This window comes from Melospiza melodia, chromosome 11 (assembly GCF_035770615.1).
Source record: "Melospiza melodia melodia isolate bMelMel2 chromosome 11, bMelMel2.pri, whole genome shotgun sequence".
NCBI classification, from domain to species: Eukaryota; Metazoa; Chordata; class Aves; order Passeriformes; family Passerellidae; genus Melospiza; species Melospiza melodia.
Genome location: NC_086204.1, coordinates 30486617 through 30509488, shown reverse-complemented (window position 1 = coordinate 30509488; position 22872 = coordinate 30486617). Strand labels below are relative to the sequence as shown.

Sequence of the window (22872 nt, the reverse complement as noted above, 5' to 3'; positions counted from 1 at the left end):
TTTTCCCTTGCAGTGCCTAATGCAGCCTAAAAGTGCCAAACACTGATGCAGCCACACGTGTCCCTGTCGGTGGCACCCCCGGGGGAATCAGGGGAATGAGGGATTGCAGCTGCAGCCGTGATGGGGGTGCTCAGGGAGTGGGTCCTGCTGTTCCTGGAACACCTCACCCGCACATACAGACCCACAGCCACACATTCATTGTCCTAACGAGCCCAGAGCCTCCTGCCCTGAGCCCACAGCCCAGGATGTCCATCAGGGATTCCCTGCTGGAATTCCCACTGAAGAACAGACAGTTCCAGATGAGGGCATGGTCCCCAAAACCACGGGACACCACACCCCAAAACTCCAGGACTGAGGGGACACACAGGACAACATTTTCTAAAAATGCTTCCCAAAGACACCACTGGGAGCAAATCCTTGCTGCCCACCCACAGCAATGACCCCTCAGAGCATCAAACACAGCCAATACCCTGGCAGTGGGACATTCCCACTGCATCCACCTGGAAATTCACAGATTCACAGAATCACAGAATGACTGGGTTGGAAGAGACCTGCAAGACCATCGAGTCCAACCCAGCCCCAGCACCCCAACTCACCCCTGGCACCCAGTGCCACATCCAGGCTTTGTTAAACACCCCCAGGGATGGGGACTGCACCACCTCCCCGGGCAGCCATTCCAGAGCTTTATCACCTTTCTGTGAAAAGCTTTTCCTGCTCTCCAGCCTGTATTTCCCTTGGTGCAGCTCGAGGCTGTGTGCTCTGGCTGTGTCAGAGCCCAGCCCCAGGTGAGCACAGGCACCTTCCAGGAGCTGTGAGAGTGATGGGGGCAGCCCTGAGCCTCCTTTTCTGCAGGCTGAGCCCCCCCAGCTCCCTCAGGGCTTCCTCACAGGGTTTGTGCTCCAGCCCCTCTCCAGCCTCGTTGCCCCCTCTGGATGAGCTCCAGTGTCCCAATATCCTTCCCAAACTGAGGGGCCAGAACTGGACACAGCACTTGAGCTGTGCCCTCCCCAGATGGGATCCAAAAACACCCACAAAGTCTGGCTGTGGAGGAGGTGCCAACCAGCAGAGGAGCCTCAGGCTTGGCTCCTAGGGAAGGCACAAGAAAGGGCTTGGCAATGGAATCATCATTCCTTGCAGAATGCACTCCCCAAATGCACAAATTCCAGCTGGGCGCTGCCTGGACCCCGCACCAGGCCATGGAATGTGGCTTGGGGTCTGCCACAGCACCTCACTCTTCTCCTCATCTTTCATCTCTCCTTTTCCCTCTGTCCCTCTGCATCTTTGATTCTCCAGGATGAAAAGTCAGGAATAACCAGGGAGATCTCCTGGATCCCCAGGCTCAGCTGGGATGTGGGAGTGTGAGTCCATCTGAACAACAACAAAACCTCCTCATTTCTAATGGTCTGAAGGTCATGTGGGTGGAATTGGGGTTCTTGGTTCCCTCCACTCTTCCCTCATGAATCCATAAATCCTTCTCTTCATGGCTTCAGGGAATAAATTAATTTTTACGCTCATGTTTTCACTAAAAAAATAAAAGTAAAAACTATTACAAGCATTGCAATTATTGTCCAGAAACCTGAGAGACAAAAGCAGTTGCTGTGGCACAGCCCCACCCCAAACCTGCCTTTCAGCTCCTGCTTCAAAAGTCATTTTTATAAACATTTCATTTGCACAAATGACCTGATAATAACAGAGAAAAAAATAAATCCACTTTATGGATCTTTGAATCCAGCCATAAGCAGCAGACCAGCTTAATTTGCCTTATTTTTCCCTACAAAACGTGGAAAATGCAGCTGTGGAGTAGTCAGGGATCCCAGAATATGAGAGCATCACCACATCTCCTTCCACACAGGGAAAAACTGTCTCACGTTCATCAAGCATGTGGATCTTGCCACAAAAAAACCCACAAAAAAACCAGAATCAAACCCAAATCCCAAAAGAAACCATAATTTCCCTTCTGGCATTCCATGCCCTGAGTTCCAGACACCAAACTCAGCAGATCTCCTCTCACTTCCCTGTACATGAAGTTTATCTTTTTTAATTTTCAAGTTGGGTTTAAACATTTAGAGCTCAATGAGGAAATCCATCATGCAGAAGTGAGACAGCTCCTTGCTGGGCTGTGGAATGATCCTGGGGCAGTGCCACACTCCTGCATTCCCAGGATAATCCCAGCCCAGCTCCAGACCATCCACACCACCAGAACCAAGCCCAAGAGTTCCAGTACAAGGTTAAGATTCCAAGGCACAGGAAAAGCCCCAGGTGAGCAGGGCTGGTGCTGGACTGAGCAAGAGGCAGGGGGGAAGCATGGAGCAAGGGGAATGTGGAGCTGGAATGTTCCTGCTGAGGGATAACGCTGTCCCTGCTGTCCTCAGCTCTTCCCAGAGCTCCCAACAAGCCCCTGAGAAAGGAAATCCAAGCAGGGATTTTGGCTGGAAACTGCAAAACTGCCCCGAGCACCAGGAGGAAGCAGCTCCTGCATGACCCGTCCTGAGTCTAAACAGGGAGATGCCATCGGAGTAGGGACATCAAAGTGGGAATTGTCAGAGAGGGGACCTTGGAAAAAGAGGGAAAGGAAGGACCTAAACCCCCTGGTCACCACCTTGATCCCTGCCTTCTGCTGCTGCTCAGCCATCACTGTCACCAGGATGGGTTTGCTCTAGGAGCCCAAGGAGTCCATGCCAGGCAGTGCCATCCTGGGCCATCCCCAGCCATTCATTGCCATCCTGGGCCATTCCCCAGCCAGGCAGTGCCAACCTGAGCCATTCCTCAGCCAGGCCCTGCCATCCTGGGCCATTCCTGTGCTCCCCAGCCAGGCACTGCCATCCTGGGTCACTCCTTCCATCCCCAGCCAGGCCCTGCCATCCTGGGCCATTCCTGAGCTCCCCAGCCAGGCAGTGCCACCCCAGGCCCCTCCTTTGCAGGCAGCACAGCAGCTCCCAGGTGCTTCCCTGGGATTTGCGGGCATCCCTCCCCGCTGCAGGCAAACCCCCTCCTCTCCTTCTGCTGTTAAAAGGAAACGTTGGCTCCGTGCCTGTGGGATGAGGCTGCCCCCAAAGCCTGGGGGAATGTCCTCTCTGGGATGTGACACTGCTCGGAGAAGGTGCCATCGGCCCCAAACCGAGGTTTTCCCCTCCCCAGCGCCCCTCATCCACGAGGGAGCCCAAAACCTCCGGCAGCTGCAGCCGAGCACCCAGCAGCACAGCCTGGCCCGGCTCGGGCGGTGCTGGCAGTGCCAGCGCACCCCGGAGCCCTTCGTGCCCACAGCGGGACGGGAGCAGCGCAGGGGCAGCGGCTCCTCGGGCTGGAATTGCCCGGGGGAGCGCAGGGGCAGCGGCTCCTCGGGGTGGGAATTGCCCGGAGCAGCGCAGGGGCAGCGGCTCCTCGGGGCTGGAATTGCCCGGAGCAGCGCAGGGGCAGCGGCTCCTCGGGGCTGGAATTGCCCGCAGCAGCTCCGGGAGCCGGCGGGGACAGCCCTGCCTGGCAGGGTCGGCTTCCTCGGCAGCGCAAGCGGCTCCGCTCCCTGGTTTTCACCTCCATCTGGGAATATCCGCAATGTTCCTTTGGGCTTTTGGTTTGCTTGGGTCGGATTTTTTTTTTTTTTCTTTTTGAAAATGAAATCAACGAGGCAAAAAAGAAAAAGAGATCAGCGGGACAAATGGCACAAACCAAATCAAATCAAACCGATTCCGGTCGGACTGGCGATGTCATCTAAGTAGCCATAGCATTCCGCACGGAAAGCTGGGTTGGATGGAGCCCGGAAAGCTGGATTGGATGGAGCCTTGGAAGGGAACCCCGGGAGCGAGAGAGCGAGGGGAGCGAGCGGTTACCGGCTGTGCTTTGCACTACTTACCTTCGAAAGTCAAATAAAACTTTCCTCTGTCAAACCAAACGAGGGAAGGCTGTTCATTCTCTGTATGGCCAGGAGTTGAAGCGGGATGGGAAAGGTTAAGGAGAGGGAGAGAGAAGGACACAGTGTGAGTCACAGAGCAGGTCATTAATGTCGCTACGGGGAGGGGCGAGGCGCTGCAGGGCGGTCACACGTGCAGGGACAGGGGCGTGACAGCGGCCGCCGGCTGGGGACAGAAAGCGGGAAGCAAAGCTATGGAAGCCCAGATGGAAGAGTCGTTCTGCCCGCCGGGCGAGCGGTTCGCAGGGGTGCTCTCGCTTTTTGTGGCCGCGGTAGAAGAGGTTTATCGGCTCATGCGCTCCGGGTTCCGCCTGCGCGGAGCGGGGCCGGCGCTGCTCAGCATTCCCGGCGGATGCTGCTCCGCACGCCGCCCCGCAGTGACACTCAGGGACAGTGACACGTGGCTGTTTGCTCTCGCACCTCAGGACACGACACTTGCGGAGAACCGGACACACGCACACAGAGCAGCGGATCCTAGCTGGAGCCTTCCCTTCCCAGCACAGCCAGCTCCCTGCCTCCACCACGCTGCCGTAACTCGGGATGTGAGGGCCGGAGGGGGGCGTGGGGCAAACAGCTTTTGGAGCTGCTAAATGAACCTTTTGGAATTCGGGAGGTGCCAACCTTCCACCTCCGAGTCCTTTGAGTCACTGAGAAACTGTCATGCAAGGTGCTGCGAGCGGTGGGTGCCGCTCCGAGGGCGGAATTCTCGGCAATTCCCTGCTAGTACAGTACCTGCCGGCGTTTCACTGCGCCCCTCAAACGCGGGCAGTTTGTCAATAAAAGCATCATCCTCTGATAACACAAGCAGAAGAAACGCAAAGGAAACAAAGAAAGAAAAGAAGAAAGAAAAGAAAGGAAAGGAAAAAAAAGAGCACAAAAAGAATGAAAACACGGATCCCAAGTGAAACCAAGCAGCGCACTTGTATCAACGCAGAGACAGAGATGACGGTGGGGCACCGACACGGGAACCACAGAGCTCCTTGCTGTGCCAGGAATTGTCCAGACCGACATGCAGCCAACGAGGAAAGCACACCAGAGCAGCACGGAGGACACGGGGATGGAGCAGCCCTGCCCCTGCTCCCGGACAAACTCCGTGGGACTTTGCCACAGGGCACGGGACACGGGGAATGTGCTGGAGCCAGACTCCAGGTGTCCCAGGCCCCCGGGACCTGCAGCAGTCCCTGATCCCAGACCTGCCCATCCCTGCACACCTCCCGGCCCAGCTTTTCCTGTTTGGGAATTGGAATGTGTCCCTCCTCTGCTGTGGGTTTCCCTGGATGCTCACCCAGCAGCAGTGCCCGCCCTGGCCTCAGTGGGGACAAGGAGACGCTTTCCCAATGCACACCCCAAACCCTGTCTGTCTCTGCCTGTGCCCCATCCAGCTTTTCCCAAGACTTAGGCTGGGTGCCAGCAGAAAATGTTCCTCATCCAGAGGGTGCTGGCACTGCCCAGGCTCCCCAGGGAATGGGCACAGCCCCGAGGCTGCCAGAACTCCAGGAACATTTGGACATCACTGCCAGGGATGCCCAGGGTGGGGCTGTTCGGTGTCTGTGCAGGACAGGAGTTGCATCACTGATCCCTGTGGGTCCCTTCCCACTCAGCATAATCTCTGCATGGAGCTGGAAGTGCAACACCTACAAAATCTGGGATGCCCCTCCTGGCTGCCCCCTTTGGAGTTCCCTGGCCAGGGGTGACCCCAGAGCCCCGATTTTGGCTCTGCTCCAAGGAAATCTCCATGGAGGGTGTGGGACCCCAGCTTCTCCTCCTAGCCCAGCACCTCATCCCCTCTGCTCAGCACAGGGAGGTCACTAAATCATCAAACATCAGCTATTGATCCCAAAAATATGAGACAAAAAAAGAAATCTAAACGGAGAGCGTGAGGGAGCTGGGGTGGCAGAGCTCAGCTCGCTCCCATTGCCCTTCCCAGCCTCCCGCAGCCCCTGGGACTGTCCCTGTGCTCAGCCTGGCTGTCCCCTCCCCTGACGCCGTGTCCCTGCGGCCACCGTGCCCCCCGGCATTGCCAGAGGCACAGGGGACGCTCAGGACTCGCTGTCCTGGTGACATGACATTTGTTCCAGCCAGGCGCTGTGACAGTGACCAACAGCCGGGACAGGCACCTACAACACCTGAGAGCGAGGTGACACAGGACGGAGACGCAGGCGAGACTCCAGCAAAGCCACGGGGAGGGCTCGGTGCCAGCGGCACCGCAGGGACAGCGCCGTCACGGGGGTGGTGACAGCGGTGACAAAGGGCCGGGCGCACGGGAACTCCCGCCAGGCCCGGCTTTTCCAGAGGGTGGGGGAGAAAAGACAAGGGAGGGAGGTGATCCTGGAGGAGATGGAGCCGCAGGAAGCGAGGGGCAGGGGCTGGCAGCCAGGGATGGAGGAGGAGCGCCGGCAGCAGGGACGGAGGGGACAGGAGGGGACAGAGGGGATGGAGGGGAAGGCGTGGGGGGACCCAGCGCCTGGAGCTGGGAGCTGCCAGCCAGACTCGGTTCCCATTCCTCATCTCAGCCCCGGGGTTTGGCAAACCCCACTTTTCCCAGGAAAACTGCAGTGTTTGGTTCTGCCCTCGGACATGCCAAGTGGCTGGGAAAAGCCACCTTCTTTTCCAAGACCCCTTTTCTGTTACTGCTTTAAGGGCAAGTGTCAATTTAAGACATTCCAAGAGATTTAATATCCCTGGATCCCAAGGTCTGGCTTCCAGCCCCGCTCCCCTCCAGGCACAAGCATCCCCTGCAAAAAAAGCTTATTTTGCCCCAATTTACAGTCCAGAACCACATTTTCTGTTACAATTCCCTTGACTTTCACCAAACATCCATTTCCCACAACATTTGGAAAAACTTCCCTTGCAGCATCACCCCCCTCAAATCCCTTTCAGCATTTCAAACCCTGATGGAAACCAACAGAATCCAACCCCAAGGAATGACCTAGGGAATGAAGAGGCCTCAGGAGTTACTGGAGGATTAGGAAAGGTGAAAGAACAGCAGTGCTGCGTGTGTTTACCAACGGTGGGAGTGGTGGCTGCACTCAGGGAATTGGTGGAAGAAATGGAAGAAGTACTTTCAGCACGGGCTAAAGGTGCTATCGGAGGAGGGCTGGAGGAGTGGATGGGAGGGCTAAAAGGCCTGGACTGGAGAGAAACATAAAACAACACAGAGTTAAAGAAAATCTAAACAAAAACATTTGCATCAAACAAATAAAATTCCACCTGGACCCTCCTGACTGCTCTGCCGGTGCCCCAGAGGGAAAATTGGAATTACTTGAGTTGTTTTAGTACCAATGGCATTTTAGCTTGGAGCTGGGAAAATAGATTGTCCCCACCACTGCGGGGATGGGTGTGGAGATTCCCACCATCCACACCGAGGGTGGAGCTCCAGGGGCCGTGGGATGGATGGAATGGGCTGGGCATTGGGCAGGGAGCAGTGCCCACCAGGTGCCAGCTCCCCAGGCCCTCAGGGATCCTTTGGGGGTCATTTTATACCCTCAGCATCACCCCCAAAGCCCTCACACCTTACCTGGAGCGGCCTGGGGCAGCACACAGGACAGCCCTGAGCTGGCATTGCTGCTGGGGAGGCTGGAACTGCCCTGCTCTGCCTCCAGAGCCTTCCCAGGACACATTCCCACCCCAGCCCTCACCCTGAGCTGGCATCACTGCTGGGGAGGCTGGAACTGCCCTGCTCTGCCCCCAGGCCCTTCCCAGGGCACATTCCCACCCCAGCCCTCACCCTGAGCTGGCATCACTGCTGGGGAGGCTGGAACTGTTCTGCTCTGCCCCCAGAGCCTTCCCGGGGCACATTCCCACCCCAGCCCTCTCCCTGCCCTTGCCCTGACTGAGCACTGCTCCTGGGTAAGCTGGAACTGCTCTGCCCACAGGCCCTTCCCGGGGCACATTCCCACCCCAGCCCTCTCCCTGCCCTTGCCCTGACTGGGCACCGTGGCTGGCACCGCCAGGCTGGCAGAGCAGAGGTGGCACAGCCCTTCCCACGGGGATTCACAGATCCCAGAGGAGCCAGCCCACCCCGGTGCCCGCGGCTCCACTGCTCCATTCCGCACCGGGAGCGCCGCCCGCCGCCCCTGGCAGTGCCCTGCCGTGCCCCCAGCCCTGCCCACGTACCACATCGCTGACGGGGGGCTTGCCCGGGGGCAGCTTGGGCCGGGACGGGGGCCGGGGCGGCGGCGGCGGGGGAGTGCCACACGGGGCCAGCGGCGTGCCGGGCCGGGCCGGGGACGAGGAACCTGCGGGGAACAAACAACGGGAGCCGTGAGTGCCCGCGGGCGCTGCCCGGCGCTGCCCACCCGGAACACTCCGGGAGGGACGATGCCCGTGGGCTCCTGGCAGCGGCTGCTCGGAGCCCGGTTCTCTCTGCAAAACTGACATCACAGAGCTTTCCCGAAAATACGGGCAGGAGGGATGGGATGGTGGATGGAACACTGCTCCAGGGCTGGCACAGCTGGGAGTTAGGGATCCTGGTCACGGTCATAGTTTCTGAAAAATCCCTTCCGCCAGGATTTCTCCTGGGAAGCTGAGAAGCCTCAGAGAAAAAGGAAAACAAATTCTCATCTCATTGATTCTCCTGTGTTGTGCTCACACGTGGAGTGTGTTCGGAGATTGTTTCATTGGTTTCATGTCAATTGTTTTGACTTGTTGGCCAATCAGTACCAAGACTCTGGAGACAGTCACGAGTTTTCATCGTTATCTTTTTAACCTTTTGTAAGTATCCTCTCTGTATTCTTTAGTATAGTTTAGTGTTGTATTCTTTAATATAATACAGTATCATAAAATAATAAATTAGCCTTCTGAGAACATGGAGTCAGATTCATCATTCCTCCCTGCCACGGGGCACCCCACAAGTACAACAGATCCTTGTCACAGGGCAAAGCTTGGCCCAGCAAAGGAGGGGAAGGGTGGAAGAGGAAGGTTCTGGGATTTGCTGGGAGCACAAGCAGCTCCCAACCCACCACATCCTCCCAAAAAAGGGAGCTGAGCACAGGGCTCACACAGCCCCTGCTGCAGAGGGGGCTTTCTGTGACCAAATGGGAATTCCAACGGGTGCCTCACGGGAGATCCAGGAGCCTGCTTGGCTCCACACACAGGAATTCCTTCCAGGAGAAACCCAGCCAGACCTGGAGCTGGGCAGAGCAGGCAGAGGGGGCACCGGGCCATGAAGGGCAGCAGCAATGGGAGGGAGCTCAGAGCTCAGTGCCAGGACAGCTGAGCAGCCTTTGTCACCAGCTTCCCATGGAGCTCAGCAGCTGAGGAGATGATAACTTAATAATTTCCCCACTTACAAGAGAATAATTTCCTGAGTTCTTTGGGTGATAGCTCAGATTTAGCAAAGAAAGATCAAAGCTGGATTTATAGAAACAAGAAGAGGTGAAGGAGAGCAGGCTCAGACAAGAGAGGACCTGGATTAAAGGGAGTAAATTCCAGTCATTCCTCTGCACAACTCCAAGATTCAAGCCACTTTTATTTCAAAGCCTAATTTGGGAACCAAAGTTTGAATTTTTCCTTCCTTGTCCCAAGAAAAGCCAGAGAAAATAGGAAATATTGAGGGAAAAGAACCTTGCAGGACTGAGTGTGGAGGGTTCTGTGGCCACCAGGTAGCCAAATCCCAGCCAGATGGTGGCTTCCACCCAGGGAATGGACATTTCCTACAGCAGAAACTGACAGCATGTGGAAACCAGCACGGAATCAGAAATGTGCTGGAATGCTGGCCTTGGAGCAGCCTGGGGTGGTGGAAGGGGTTGGAACAAGGGGAGCTTTGAGGTCCCCTCCAACCCAGCCCTTCCACCGTGACCCTGCACAGAGCCTTGGTGACACCCACGGGCTCTGAGGGCAGATCCTGGGCTGGCTCTGCTCCACAGCACCCCAAAACCAGCCTTGGAAAGGCGAGAGGGTGGCACAGGTGCTGGGTCAGTGCCACACACTCTGCTGCAGCTTTTGGAGGATTTGCACCATTTTTGTGTGGATTTTTCATTTCCCATTGCTGCCCAGCTGATGAGACAGGAGGCAATTCCTGGAGCAGGGCTGTGGATCTTCTGGGCCGGGCTTCTCCATCTGAGAGGAGCCCTGGTGCATCTCCACCCTGTGCTCGGCTGGGAGCGGGCAGGACAGCAGCGTGGGATGGATCCTGGGGTGTCCTGCTCCTGGAGAAGTTCCAGCTCCTGCTGGACCCCACAGCCCCCACAGAGACCCTGCCCACCCCCCGAGCCAGCACAGAAAAGCCACCAGCACTGAAGCAAAGCCACATCTGCAGCGCCAGCCACACTCAGGGCACCCTCCTGGCGGTGACACAAACCCCGAGCTCCCACCAGGAGGGTGGCAGGGGGCAGACACGGAGCTGGGGGGCTGCACACCCACCCCACCACCAGTGCAGGTTCCTCAAGGCTCTGATTCCCCCAAAATCACCTTGGGTGGATGCAGGGTGGGAGCACAGGGCTGAGCTGGGCTCAGGCCCTAAGAGAACAGGCTCAGGCTGCAGCTCCTCAGGCAAGGAGTGCCAGTAAGCCGAGCCTCCCCGGCTCGTTTGCCTTAATGAACATCTATAATTAATCAGGTGAAAGCCGGCAGAGCCAGCAGCTTCTCCCGGGGGAGAGGTTCACCCCAGAACACATCTCCCCATCCACACCCAGAGCCAGGAAGAGCCGAGCACCATTCCCACCGGGAATTCCCAGGGTGAGAGGACGTGATAAAAACAAACACCCCAGCCCTGATCTGAGGCTCGCTCAGACCGTTCACCTGAACCGTTCCACCCCCTCGGAGAGCACAACCGCAACAACAACAACAACAACGACAACACCACCAAGCCCGTGCCCGGTTTGGGGCGGGAAGGGCTCCGGGAAAGGCTCCGGGAAAGGCTCCCAGGGAGGGAGGGAAGCACACGGGAGGCGCAGGACACGGGCGGGCAGCAGGGCACGGCCGCAGGGACACAGCCAGGCGGGAGGGGCACCGGGGCAGCACACCCGAGCTCAGCACGTACCGCTGGCGCTTCCCGTGCTGGCGCCCGGTCCGGGCGACGACACCACGGCGCGGTACGTGGGCGGCGGAGGGGGCGGCGGGGTCCCTCTCTGGCCCGCCCCAAAATCTTTGGGAGAGGCGACGGGCTCGGCGGAATCGTCCTTAACGTGGGGCTGCTCGGGGAGCTTCTTGGGAGCGTCTTCCAGCTGCAGCGGCGAGGGCAGCGGGCGGGGAGGCTCGGCCGGGGCGCTGGCCGGGCTGCCCGCCGGGGACGCCGCCTTGTCCCGGGGCGACAGCTCCGGAGGCGCGTTCTCCGGGGATTGATCGGAAAAATTGACCCACTTGTCTTCCGCCGTGGCAGCGGCAGATTTGGGGGACGGCACGGGGCCAAAAATGCTGTCCAAGTCATTGATGGACGGGAGTTTGTCCCGTTTGGGCTCTGCTGCTGCTGCCTGGTCCCCTCCTGCGGTCAGAGGAGGTTTATTTTACACCGGGCGTTAAGAGAGGGCTGCGCTACTCTCTACGGGCTCTAGGCTCTAAAATCACCTTTTCTCATCTGTATTTATATAATTCATGGGCAAGAACGTTTCCAGCACAGCCAGGTGCGACATGGAATGAATCCCGCGGGATCCAAAGGCTGGAGGAGGGAGCATGCACCACCACGAGCCAGCACTCACAGCCAAGAATCCCAAATTCACAGCCAAGAATCCCAAATTCACAGCCTTTTGTGTCCTCTAAACCACATCACGTCCTTATCAGCAACTCTGATTTATCAGCAGGTACCAAAGGTGTGCACTCAGCGCTCCACTCTCTCCATATATATATATTTATAAACACTCAGGTATAAATACATATATTCAGACATGCTGGTTGGACACTGCTGGAGTCTGGGCATGCAGCACAGGATGCACACGGGGAGTGTATTCCAGCCACGGGGAATGCATCCAGCCACAAGCAGGAACAGGTCGGAGTTTTAGGGCACAGGTTGAGATTTTAGTGCACACACAGATGGGGATTTCAGGCCTCTGCTCACTGAGCCACCACACAGCAACACTCCCACCTGACTCCAGAACCACCACAGATCCACCAGCCAAGCATTTCACATCCAGGGAAGGGAGAGCCTGACACTAAATGCCCTCTGGGCTCCTCGTGGCAGCATCACCCCATCCCTGCTCCTCTGTTTTGGCGATCCACATTTAAGGTGGGGGGGGATAAAATGGGGATTTGCTGAACCAGACAAAACCAGACCTCAGCCACTTGCTTCACAAATACACAAGGCACAGCCCAGCAAATGATCGGGCATTTGCTGCTGGGAATGGATGGATGGATGGACACGGACACCCTGCCAGCCTGGAAAATCGGGGTTTGGGAGCACAGATGAGATGGGGATGGACAGAGCAGGGGGCTCCTCGTGGCTCAGGGGTTTCACCCCGAGGGGCTCTGGCTGGCCCCACCAGCCTGCCCTGCTCAGACCCTGCTTTCCCACCAGCCAGCACCATGAATTATATGCCTGGAAGCAGCGCCTGCTGTCCTCTGGCTGCCTTCAACACCTTTCCATCCCTGCCCTCGGGCTGCCCCTCATTCCCAGCACCATTTCCCTTCCCTGCCCAGGGCTGCAGGATCAGGGGGGACTTTTCCCACCTCTCAGCAGGGATTTGGGGGCAGGGAAGGCAGGAGCAGCTTCTGCCACAGGCAGACCCTGCACAGCTCTGGTTTCTCAGCACAGGCTGTGCAGGGCTCTGGAACTGGGAATACATCCTGGTTTTCAGCAGGATGTTGAGGCTAATCCTGCACTGCATTCCCAAAGGCAGGGATGGTGTAAAGAACATTAATTTCACCAGGGTGAGACCGACTTGGGAGGCAAAACCATCTTTGTGCTGCTTCTACTGCAGCATCCACTGAGACACCTCAGGGCTGGGGCTGCCCCTGGATCCCTGGCAGTGCCCAGGGCCAGGCTGGGACAGTGGCAGGTGGGAACTGCACAGGACAGAAATTCCTCCCAACCCAGCCCAGCCCGGAATTCTCTGAATTCCAAGAGCAGAGGATGCACAGGGACCAAATCCGTGCCCAAATTGCGGCCACGGGGACAGGGACCTGTCCCCCAGAGCTGGGGATGGGAGCTATCCCTCCTGGCGTCCCCCCAGAGCTGGGGATGGGATGTGTCACCCCCAGTGCCCCCCCCGAGCCGGGGCTGTCCCCGTGTGCCCGGCGCCCCCCGGAGCCGTTACCGATGGCCGGGGGCAGGGGGGAGCCGGTGCGCGGCGGCGTGGCCGGGATGTTCTTCGGGGGGAGCGGCGGAGGGGCTGAAAGAGAGCACAGAGAGGGGAGAGTTCAGCCGGAGAGCAGCAGGGACAGCCCGCGGGATGTCTGGGAAAAGGGGACAAGGCAGGGATGAGTGTCCAGCCTGGCCTTGGGCACTGCCAGGGGTCCAGGGGCAGCCACAGCTGCTCTGGGAATTCATCCCATCCCTCCCCATCCTCACAAGGAGGAATTCTTCCCAACATCCCATTAATTCCTTCCCAACACCCCATCCCTCCCTGCCCTCTGGCAGTGGGAAGCCATTTCTGCCGGGTTTGATGGAATTTCCCCCCTTTTTTTACATCTGCTGTTTCAACCCCCTAAATTAGCATTTTAATTAAACCTGGATCCTCCGAGGCACGGAGCTGCCTCCGCCTTTCTGCCGTGCCCATCCCACGTGGATCCAGGATGTGGATCCGGGATGGGCAACGCTGGGGCTAATTAACAGCGGCTAATTAACCAGCTGTGCTTTACAGGGGCATTTCTGCAGAGGAAAGGGCTCCGCAGCTGCCCCGGGCAGAGGGAAAGCTGCAATAAAAATCCGGGACTGGGGCTGAGCTGCTCTCCCTGATGTTATCCTGGAAAAACCGGTGCTTCCCACTTTTCCAGCCAAGTGACCTCGGCATGAACGTGCAGGATCAGGATCCACCCCATCCCTGCACCCCTTATCAGTCCCATTCCCTCCTCCACCCCACAGTGCTGTCACCCAGGCCAAACAAAGGGAAAAAAAAATCTCCTTTAATTTAAAATATTGTGGAACTGCACAGCCTGGATGAGGACAGCTCAAATCTTTGACCTGATTTCTGGATATATTCATTTATTTTCATGGTCACTTACTTCCAGTTGGAAAAGGTCTTGGAAGTTTTGGGGACTCTACGTTTGTGTTGATGGGCTGGACTGACCCCCATATCTCAGGCTGGTCCAGAGCAGCTGAAAAAATCAAAAATAAACATTTGAAAGCAATGAATAACCCAAATATTCTCTTCCCATCACCCAAACACACAGATGAGACACTGAGGCTCTGGGAAAAGAGGGCCCAGACAGTGACAGAAACCTCATTAATTAAGGACAGGGGGTTCTGTAGCGGTGGATAATTAAAATCCTGTCTGATTTTGAAGCAGGACGTGCAATTAGTTTGACACTTATGCTGCTTGACAAACAAAACAATGCCAGGGATGGATTTGGAGACTTATTATGGGAAGGAAAACATTGTATTGATGGCCAAAGTGGTCTGGAATTTTAGGATATGCAAACAAAAAAACCCCATCAGGTAGCAAAATTAAAAGATAATTGTAATCCCAGAGAATAAAGGGGGGGGGAAGAAGATATTTTTGTATATAATTTAGATTTCTTGGAGTTTTTGTGCAGAGAACTGCTTGCAAACGTTGCTTTGATTAAAAGAATTAACTGGAGGCGTTAATGACGGGACATAACGAGGGCAGTGGCCCTCCAGGAGGAGGAGGAGGAGGAGATCTCTGGGAAGAACCCGCTCCAGGGCATGGATGGGGTTGGTTTTGGGGAAAACAAGTCTTGCAAGGTTCCTGTGCTTTGGGAAAGCTGGGAAAAACCAGATTTGGATGGAAGCAAAGTGTCTCTGTGTTAAAGGAAGGAAAAATGACATTTTGAGATGGCATTTCCTAGGCATGGAGGGGTGCAAGGCTTGTCCAACAGCTGCCTCCAGAATCCTGGGTGGAGTTAAACCTGCTCCAGGGTGAAGGTTTGGCTGGAAAACACTGAGTTCTCATGTTCTTGAGCTGTTCCCTGTCAGGATCTCTCACAGACCTCATAATTAACTAATTGACTTAAGCACTTGCTGTGTTTCCACCCAGCCTGAATTAACCCTGGACATGGTCACCTGTCCTTCAACCCCTGCCTGGGCTCCTTCCTCCTCCAGCAGGAGGGCTGGGAACCTGGGAATTGTCCAGCTTGGAGAAGCTCTCAGAGCCCATGGAACTGCCAGTTCCACCCCTGACCTTGTCCCCAAGTGCCACATCCACACAGCTCGGAAACCCCTCCCGGAATGGGGACTCCGCTCCTGCCAGGGCTGGAGAACCTTCCCAGATCCCTGACAGGAGATGCCACCGTGGCCCAAAGTCACTCACCATGTCCCCAAACTCACCCACCATGGCCCCAAAGCCACCCACCAAGGCCTCAAAATCGCCCTGTTACTAAATTCACTCACCAGGTCCCCAAATTCACCCACCACAGCCTCAAACTCCCTTGCCCCAGCCCCAAACTCACTCCGTCCCCAAACACAATCACCAAGTCCCCAAACCCACTTGCCGTGCCCCAAACTCACCCACCATGGGCACAAAATCCCTTGCCCTTTCACCAAACTCACCCGTCCTGGCCCCAAGCTCACCCTGTCCCCAAAACTCCCTCACCCCGGCCCCAAACTCACCCTGTCCCCAGATTCAATCACCAAGTCCTCAAGCTTACTTGCCATGCCCCAAACTCACTCATCCTGGCCCCAAACTCACCCACCACGGCCCCAAACTCACCAGGTTCCCAAATTCCCTCACTCCAGCCCCAAACTCACCAAGTCCCCAAACTCAATCACCAAGTCTCCCACACTCACTTGCCATGCCCCAGACTCACTCAGCCTGGCCCCAAACTTATCCACCATGGCCCCAAACTCACCTGTACCAGCCCCAAACTCACCAGGTCCCCAAACTCACCCACCCTGTCCTCAAACTCACCCACCATGGCCCCAAAGTCACTTGTCATGCCCCAAATGCCCTCACCCCAGCCCCAAACTCACCCTCCAGCTTGGCCTCCTCAAAGGCCGACTCCAGCGGGGGCCCAAAGAGCGGGGCCAGTGCCGCAGGGTCCTCCCCGGCCTTCTTGCTGTGGGGAGAGAGCACAGCGGCCATGAGGGACAGGCCGGGGTTTGAGGGGTGAGAGAACACAGAGCAGCCATGAGGGGCAGGTTTGTGGGGTGAGAGAAGCACAGAGCAGTCATGAGGGGTCGGTCTGTGGGGTTTGTGGGGTGAGGGAGCACAGAGCGGCCATGAAGGGCAGGTTTGTGGGGTGATAGGAGAACAGAGCAGCCATGAGGGGTCGGTCTGTGGGGTTTGTGGGGTGAGAGGAGCACAGGGCAGCCATGAGGGACAGGCCAGGGTTTGAAGGGTTTGTGGGATGAGAGGAGCACAGGGCAGCCGCGAGGGACAGGCCTGAGTTCTGACTCCATCTTTGAGGCAAACACAAATATTTTTGAGGATGTTTTCCACCCCAGACCAAGGAGGAGCTTGCCAAACACAGGGTTTCAGACGGGGACAAGGGAAAGGAGCAGCACGCCAGTGCCAACCCTGTGGTGCCACAGCAGCTGCTGGGACACCGAGTTGCTTTGGGATTAGTCAAAACTTCATGGAAAAGGATTTTAAAAATAAAAACTTGAGGTCTGGGCCATGCTCTGCTCCAACACACCTTGAGCTGACCCCTGGAGCTGCACAGGGCACATTCCCAGGGAGATTTGGCTTTATTCCATAAAAACTTGCATGTTTGCTGTCCTGAATCAATACATCCCCCCGCAGAGCTTGGCCTGCTCCCTATGGATCAGGCTCAAGGTGCCTTCCAGCAGGGAATGTCCTTGGGAAGCAGGGATGGGCACTGAGCATCCCAACCACCACCAGCCCCTCAGTCCTGCCAAAATCCTGGAATGGTTTTGGGTGGAAATACCTTAAATCCCATCCCATTCCACCCCTGCCATGGCAGAGACACCTCCCATGGTCCTGGGTGCTCCAGCCTGGCCTTGGGCACTGCCAGGATCCAGGGGCAGCCAGAGCAAATCTGGGAATTCCATTCCTCCCCCTCCCAGGGAACAATTCCTTCCCAAAACCCCATCTGCCCCTCCAGCTTCCCGTCCAGCAGAACGCAAATGGGAATTTCCCAGTCCCAGATGGGATGAGGGCCCTGAGCCTGGGATGGTCCCAGCAGGATGATCTGCACTGACCTGGCGGGGTCTGGCGTGGGCGTGGAGCGCCGGGGCCGCGTGATCTCCTCACCTGGGACAGGACAGGACAGACAGGGATGAGAGTCAGAGCCATTCCCACCCCAGAGCATCCCCCTGGCCCCCAGAGCCCCTGCTGGCAGGGGGCTCACACCTGGTGTCCCACCCACCCTGCTCTGCGGGGATCCTGGCAGCAAAAATCTGCTTTTAACTCCAATTTATTTCTGTACAGAGCTGAATCAGGGAACTGCTCTGCTGCAGGTGTCCCCCACACCTTCTCCAGGGAAAGCTTTTGGGAGCCACCAGCTCTGCAGGATCACTTTAAACCAAATTTAACTCCCCCCTTTTCCCACCCCCACTCCCCAAACCCCCCAGCAGGTGCAAGGAGTGCTGGTTTGATGGACTGCAGGAGATACTCACTGGATAAATTCCTTTTGATCGTCCCCTGGAAGGAGAAACACAGGGATCAGTGGCATGCACAGGGACAGGGGTGTGTGGCAGCTGTCACCCCAGGAGCAAAGCAGCCCAGCAGAGGTGGTAGGAGCTTCTGAGGGGACATTTCCTGCAGGAGCCTGAGCTCCAGGGAGCAGAAAACCCTGTAGAAAATTCCTGAGCCACACAAAGCCACTGCTGGCAGCTCTGCTGTCCCCAGTGCCACATGCACAGGGGTTGGGAATGGGCACATCCACTGGGAATGGGCACCCTGCACTGACATGGGCAGCTGTGCCAGGGGCTCGTGGGGCAGAAGCCAAACTCTCCCAGCCATGGGAACAGGGACACCCCAGAGCCAGAGCGGGTTCTCCAGGGATCCCCATCACTGGGGGCCCCCTGTGCTATCGCTGGGTGTCACAAACATCTTTTATGGAAAACCTTTTCTTTAGGATTTTTCTTCCTGAGAAGCTGGGAGGCCTCAGGAACAAAATGCAAACAATGGTTATCTGCTGCTGTGGGATGCAACAGGTGCATCTGGGATTGGTCTCATGGGGTTGTTTCTAATTAATGGCCAATCACAGTCAGCTGGCTCAGACAGAGAGCAGAGACACAAACCTTTGTTATCATTCTTTCTTTTTCTATTCTTATCTTAGCCAGCCTTCTGATGAAATCCTTTCTTCTATTCTTTTAGCATAGTTTTAATATAATATATGTCATAAAATAATGAACCAAGCCCTCTGAAACATGGAGTCAGATCCTCATCTCTTCCCTCATCCTCGGACCCCTGTGAACACCGTCACAACTGGGGTGACACAAGGGGCTGTGTAGCACCCCTGGCAGCTGTCCCCACGCCCTGTGCCCCCCCAGAGCCCAGCAAGGACAGGGACCCCCGTGACCCCATCCCAGCTCTTACCGGGCTGCGCCGCTGTGGTCAGCGAGAGGGGAGAGAAGAGACACCTGGTCAGAGAGTGACACGTCAGCACCCCAGGGCCCAGCTGCCACCGCCACACCTCGTGGGTCACCCTGGGACAGCCCCCCAGGGGAACCCAAGGCCTGGGAAATGGGGGGGATTTCCCTCCTGGAAGCTGAGTTCTCATGGAGAAACCCCAGTGGCACCAGGGATGGGTTTCATGCCTTCTCCTCCCTTTGGATGCACCCCAATCCAGGTAAAACTGAGCCCTTACACACCTGGTCCAAATTCTTGGACCCAAACTACACCCCCAAAGCACTCTCAGAGCCAAGCCCAGCTCTATTTTTATACATTCTATTTTAAAATGCTCTAAGTCAGCGATAAAGGAAATTAAACTTCATTCTAGAAGGGCAGGATTTGTTATTTGCTTTTGGCATTTCAGCTCTAGAGACAGGACAAGAGCACACACAAAGCTGGGTTAAAATATTCCAGGAGATAAAAATTACATTTCTTACCGGACTTTTCCTCTAAAAGAAGGCAGAGAGAGAGAAAAAAAGAAGGAATGAGAAGGTGAAGGATTTTTTTAATGAAGAGGAATCAAAGATTTGTGTCAGGTTAAAGACAAAGCAGAGGGACAGGAGTGCTCCAGCTTCACCCCTCATGTGGGAGACTGGAGGGATAGGGAGCATTTGGAAATGGAAAAGTTGTGTCTGAGCCATTTTAGGGGGAGAATTCCATTGTTTTATCATGACAGGCCCTGCTGGCCGTTCCCAGTTAAGGCACCAGGATTCCCAGTCCAGAGGGCTGGGAACGATGGTGAATATGGACACAGCCCCTGGCACAGGGTGCCCAGAGCAGCTGTGGCTGCTCCTGGATCCCTGGCAGTGCCCAAGGCCGGGCTGGAGCAGCCTGGGATGGGGGAAGGTGTCCCTGCCATGGAATGGGATGGGATTTGGGATGGGGTTTTAGGTCTCTCCCAGCCCAGTCCGTGGGATTTATGATCTCCCTCCCAGCAGTTCCAGAGCAGGGCTTTGTGGCTGGTTTGGGAGCAAGGACAAGCCCAGGATGAGGGCAGGGAGCTGGCAGTGAATGCTGAAGTTCCTGTGGATGCCTGGCAGTGAATCCTGGCATTCCTGCAGGTTCCTGCAGGCAGCTCCTGCCCGGGGCTCTGGTGCTTTCCTGGCCCATCTGCTCCCTTGGCTGCATGTCCTGGCTTTGGGATCCTCCTGCCCAGCCTCAGGGGCTTTTCCCTGAGCACATCCCAGGGAGGCTCCAACCCAGCCCCAGGGATCCCCTCCAGCCCAGCACCCGAATCCCTCAGCCCACCCCACACTGGGATCCTCCTCACCCCTTCCCAAACCCCCACCCTCAGCAGGAAAAACACCACGGGAAAAGGGAGACAAAAATCCTACTTGGTAAAGGGCACATTCTGCAAGAATTTGGTTTTCCTAATATTATTATTATCATCAATATTAAATTGTTCGTTTTGAAGTTGGTCCCCCCCCGCTTTTTTTGTGCTTCCCAAAGCATCCAGCTGCCATTTCTAATCCTGAAATGCCAAACAGGAGCTCCCTGGTTGGGAAGCAGAAACAAAGCACACGAATTTTGTTTGACTTTGGCTTGGAGAGCCATTCACACTTCAGATCCAGGTTACTTATAAAACATGGAAAGCTCTGTCTGGGGAGTCACTTCAGCCCACACCAAAACCTCCTGAAAGCCCAGAATCCAATCTTTTCATGGCTGAACAGATTGGGATGAGCCAACAGGAATCTTAACAAGCCTCAGGAAAAGCAGAGGGGGATGGACTTTATGCCAGGATGGACTAAGGAAAAACGACCTTTCCTTCCAGGAACCCAGATTCACCTCCAGGGTGGGAAACATCCCTCTAAAATCCCATGGAAAACCCATTGAGATTCAGGGCAAGACCCTGAATGATGATGATTGAAAATTCCCCTTGATTGAAATTCCCCTTTTTCCTCATTGAAAAATTAGGGGGAGAAAAATCAGAATAATACATCCTGATCTGATTTATGAGCAGGAAAGGGAATTTTTGAGAAGTTTTGAACTTGAAACATCATTGCAATACATCTGAGCAACACCTGCAGACCAGACCCCAAAATAAGGACACCAAAGCCAAGTGGAACATCAGCTCCCACCGAGTTTGGGATGACCCCAGGGCACCACAACTGCCACAGTGCAGCTGGTTTGCAGCTGCCAGATAAATTTGGTCATACCAGACCTCACCAGCTTAGAAGTAAAACGAATCTCCAGACAAGGCAAGGATAGGTTGGATTCAAACCAAAGGGGGACCCGCAGCCAGCCCCATCTGACCCTAAATGCAAACACACCACTGGCTGAGGGCCTGGGTGGTGCAGAGATCCCGACCTATCAGCTATCCATAGAAATTTTGAATCCCCTATAAAAGGGGCTGCCATAATAAACTCTTGGATGGACAATGAACTGCAAGGTGCAAATGGAGCAGAACTGATCCCAGGGACAGAGCCCGTGCCCGGCCGTGCATTTTGGGGCCATTTTGGTTCATCTTGGGTGCAGCCCTGGCTGGGCTCTGGTGCTGCCCAAGGTGGGTCCATGGAGGAGATCCTGTGAATAAATCCCTGCTTTATTCTGGGACTCTGCCCAGCCTCTGCTCTAGGGCAGCCTGCACGAGGCATCAACATCACCAGATTTATCTGGCAGCTGCAAACCAGCTGCACCGGGACACACCAGGGGCCGGGCAAGGCCAGGCAAGGCCGGGGCACTCACCACGGGGGATGGAGAAAGTGCAATGTTGCCGATGGAGGCCTTGAGCTCGTCCACGGTGGCGGCGCTGCGCAGGACATCCTTGGCCTGCAGGGGCTTGATCTTGATGTTGAATTTCTTGTGCGCCTCCTCCTCCTCCTCCGACTCGCTGGAGGAGTAGAAGTGCTTTCCTTTGGTAGGTACAGCTCAGTTAAGGAATTTTCCTTCCTCAGTGTTCTGAGCTTGCTAGAGAGCAGGATTCTGGCAGTCCCAAAATGCTGACTCCAAAATAGAGGAGGAAATCCTAGGCTGGGCCTGTCACTGCTGCATCCCTGTGCAGCCAGAGCATGAGGAACTGCTGCTCTCAGGGATAAATCCAGCCCAGGGCTGGGTTTATGAATCCATGTCTGGATTTCATGGGAGTTGTTCAGGTTGGAAAAGCCCTACGAGACAATCCAGTCCAGCAATGCCCCAGTGCTGCCCCAGGTCCCCAAGTGCCACATCCACATGGATTTTAAATCCCTGCAGGGATGGGGACTCCACCCCTACTCTGGGCAGCTGTTCCAATGTCTGATCACCCTTTTCCACGGAGAAGTTTTCCCCAATATCCAACATAAACCTCCCTTGGAATTCGAGGCCACTCCTCCTGCTCCTGTCCCTGCTCCCACCCCACCTGTCTCCACCCTCCTTGTCAAGAGGCAGAAGCTCCTCCCTGATCCTCCTTTTCTCTGGGATAATCACAGACATTTTGGTCTCCATGGAGCATCCCATGGGATGTTCCCCCACTCCTCATTTCACAGCAGTGAGTCAAAGACAATTCAAATGCCTCAGGTGATTCAGCTTTATCTGTGGAGAACCAGCTCCAAATGGAAATCAAAAGGTGGAAATAAAGAATTATAATTAATAATAAATACTAACAGTGAAATAAAAAGAGCCAGAGGCCTGCCTGTGAGCCCAGCTCCTGTTACAGGCTGTAACCCAAGAGGCAAAGCCAAAACCAAAGGATATATCCTGGTTCCTCAGGTCGGATGCTGTATCCCTCCTCATCCAGCTCAGGGGAGTTCTAGATAGGCAACAAAACAAAAAAAAAGAAAAGAAAACCCAAACAGGAAAATGAGGACTGTTCATTCCTGTAAAGCTGGAGCAGCTCTTCCCTCCTGTGGGAAAGGATGTCCTGCACAGCCCAGCCCCCTGGGGTCCCACAGAGCAAAGGGCACCTCAAATTCCACTATTCATTTTGCAGAAGGAGAAGTTTTAATCCTTGTTGAGAATTCAAAGTTTTCTCTGGCTAAACTGCAACATCCCATGGGCCAGGACAGAGCTCCCCAGAGCCACCTCATCCCTGGGAATTCTGGCTGAGCTGCAGGTATGGAATTGGGGTCCAGACATAGCTGATTTCACCCAAAGAGCCCAAAATGAGTGTGGGAAGAGCCTGGGGTTCCCATGGGATGCAGCTGGGGACAGGGAAGCTCCAGGGGACACTTACATATCTGTCCCAGTCGATCTCTGCATAAAATCCATTTGGGGCTCCGTTGGTTTTCTTCTGGAAAGGAAAATTCCCACAGTTCAAATAGAGGAAGCAGGAGGAGAGCACATCCTGTAGCAGGTGCTGTTATCCCACACCCACAGCACAAACCCAACAGCATTCACCATCTCTGCAATCTCCCATCCCAGGGA

General features: G+C 55.7%; 1 protein-coding gene across 1 annotated transcript in view; it reads right to left on the bottom strand.

Annotated features, from left to right (window-relative positions):
* SGIP1 (SH3GL interacting endocytic adaptor 1) overlaps positions 1-22872 on the bottom strand; it is a 52760-nt gene that overhangs the window by 12060 nt on the left and 17828 nt on the right. Inside the window, exons 5-16 of the mRNA XM_063166291.1 lie at positions 22682-22738; positions 22204-22258; positions 21220-21395; positions 17535-17559; positions 17118-17169; positions 15927-16012; positions 14003-14095; positions 13096-13170; positions 10890-11330; positions 8024-8145; positions 6913-7039; positions 3851-3910 (exon numbers count right to left, since the gene is read on the bottom strand). Coding sequence (XP_063022361.1) covers positions 3851-3910; positions 6913-7039; positions 8024-8145; positions 10890-11330; positions 13096-13170; positions 14003-14095; positions 15927-16012; positions 17118-17169; positions 17535-17559; positions 21220-21395; positions 22204-22258; positions 22682-22738 — 1369 coding nt within the window. The remainder of the gene's footprint in view (positions 1-3850; positions 3911-6912; positions 7040-8023; positions 8146-10889; positions 11331-13095; positions 13171-14002; positions 14096-15926; positions 16013-17117; positions 17170-17534; positions 17560-21219; positions 21396-22203; positions 22259-22681; positions 22739-22872) is intronic.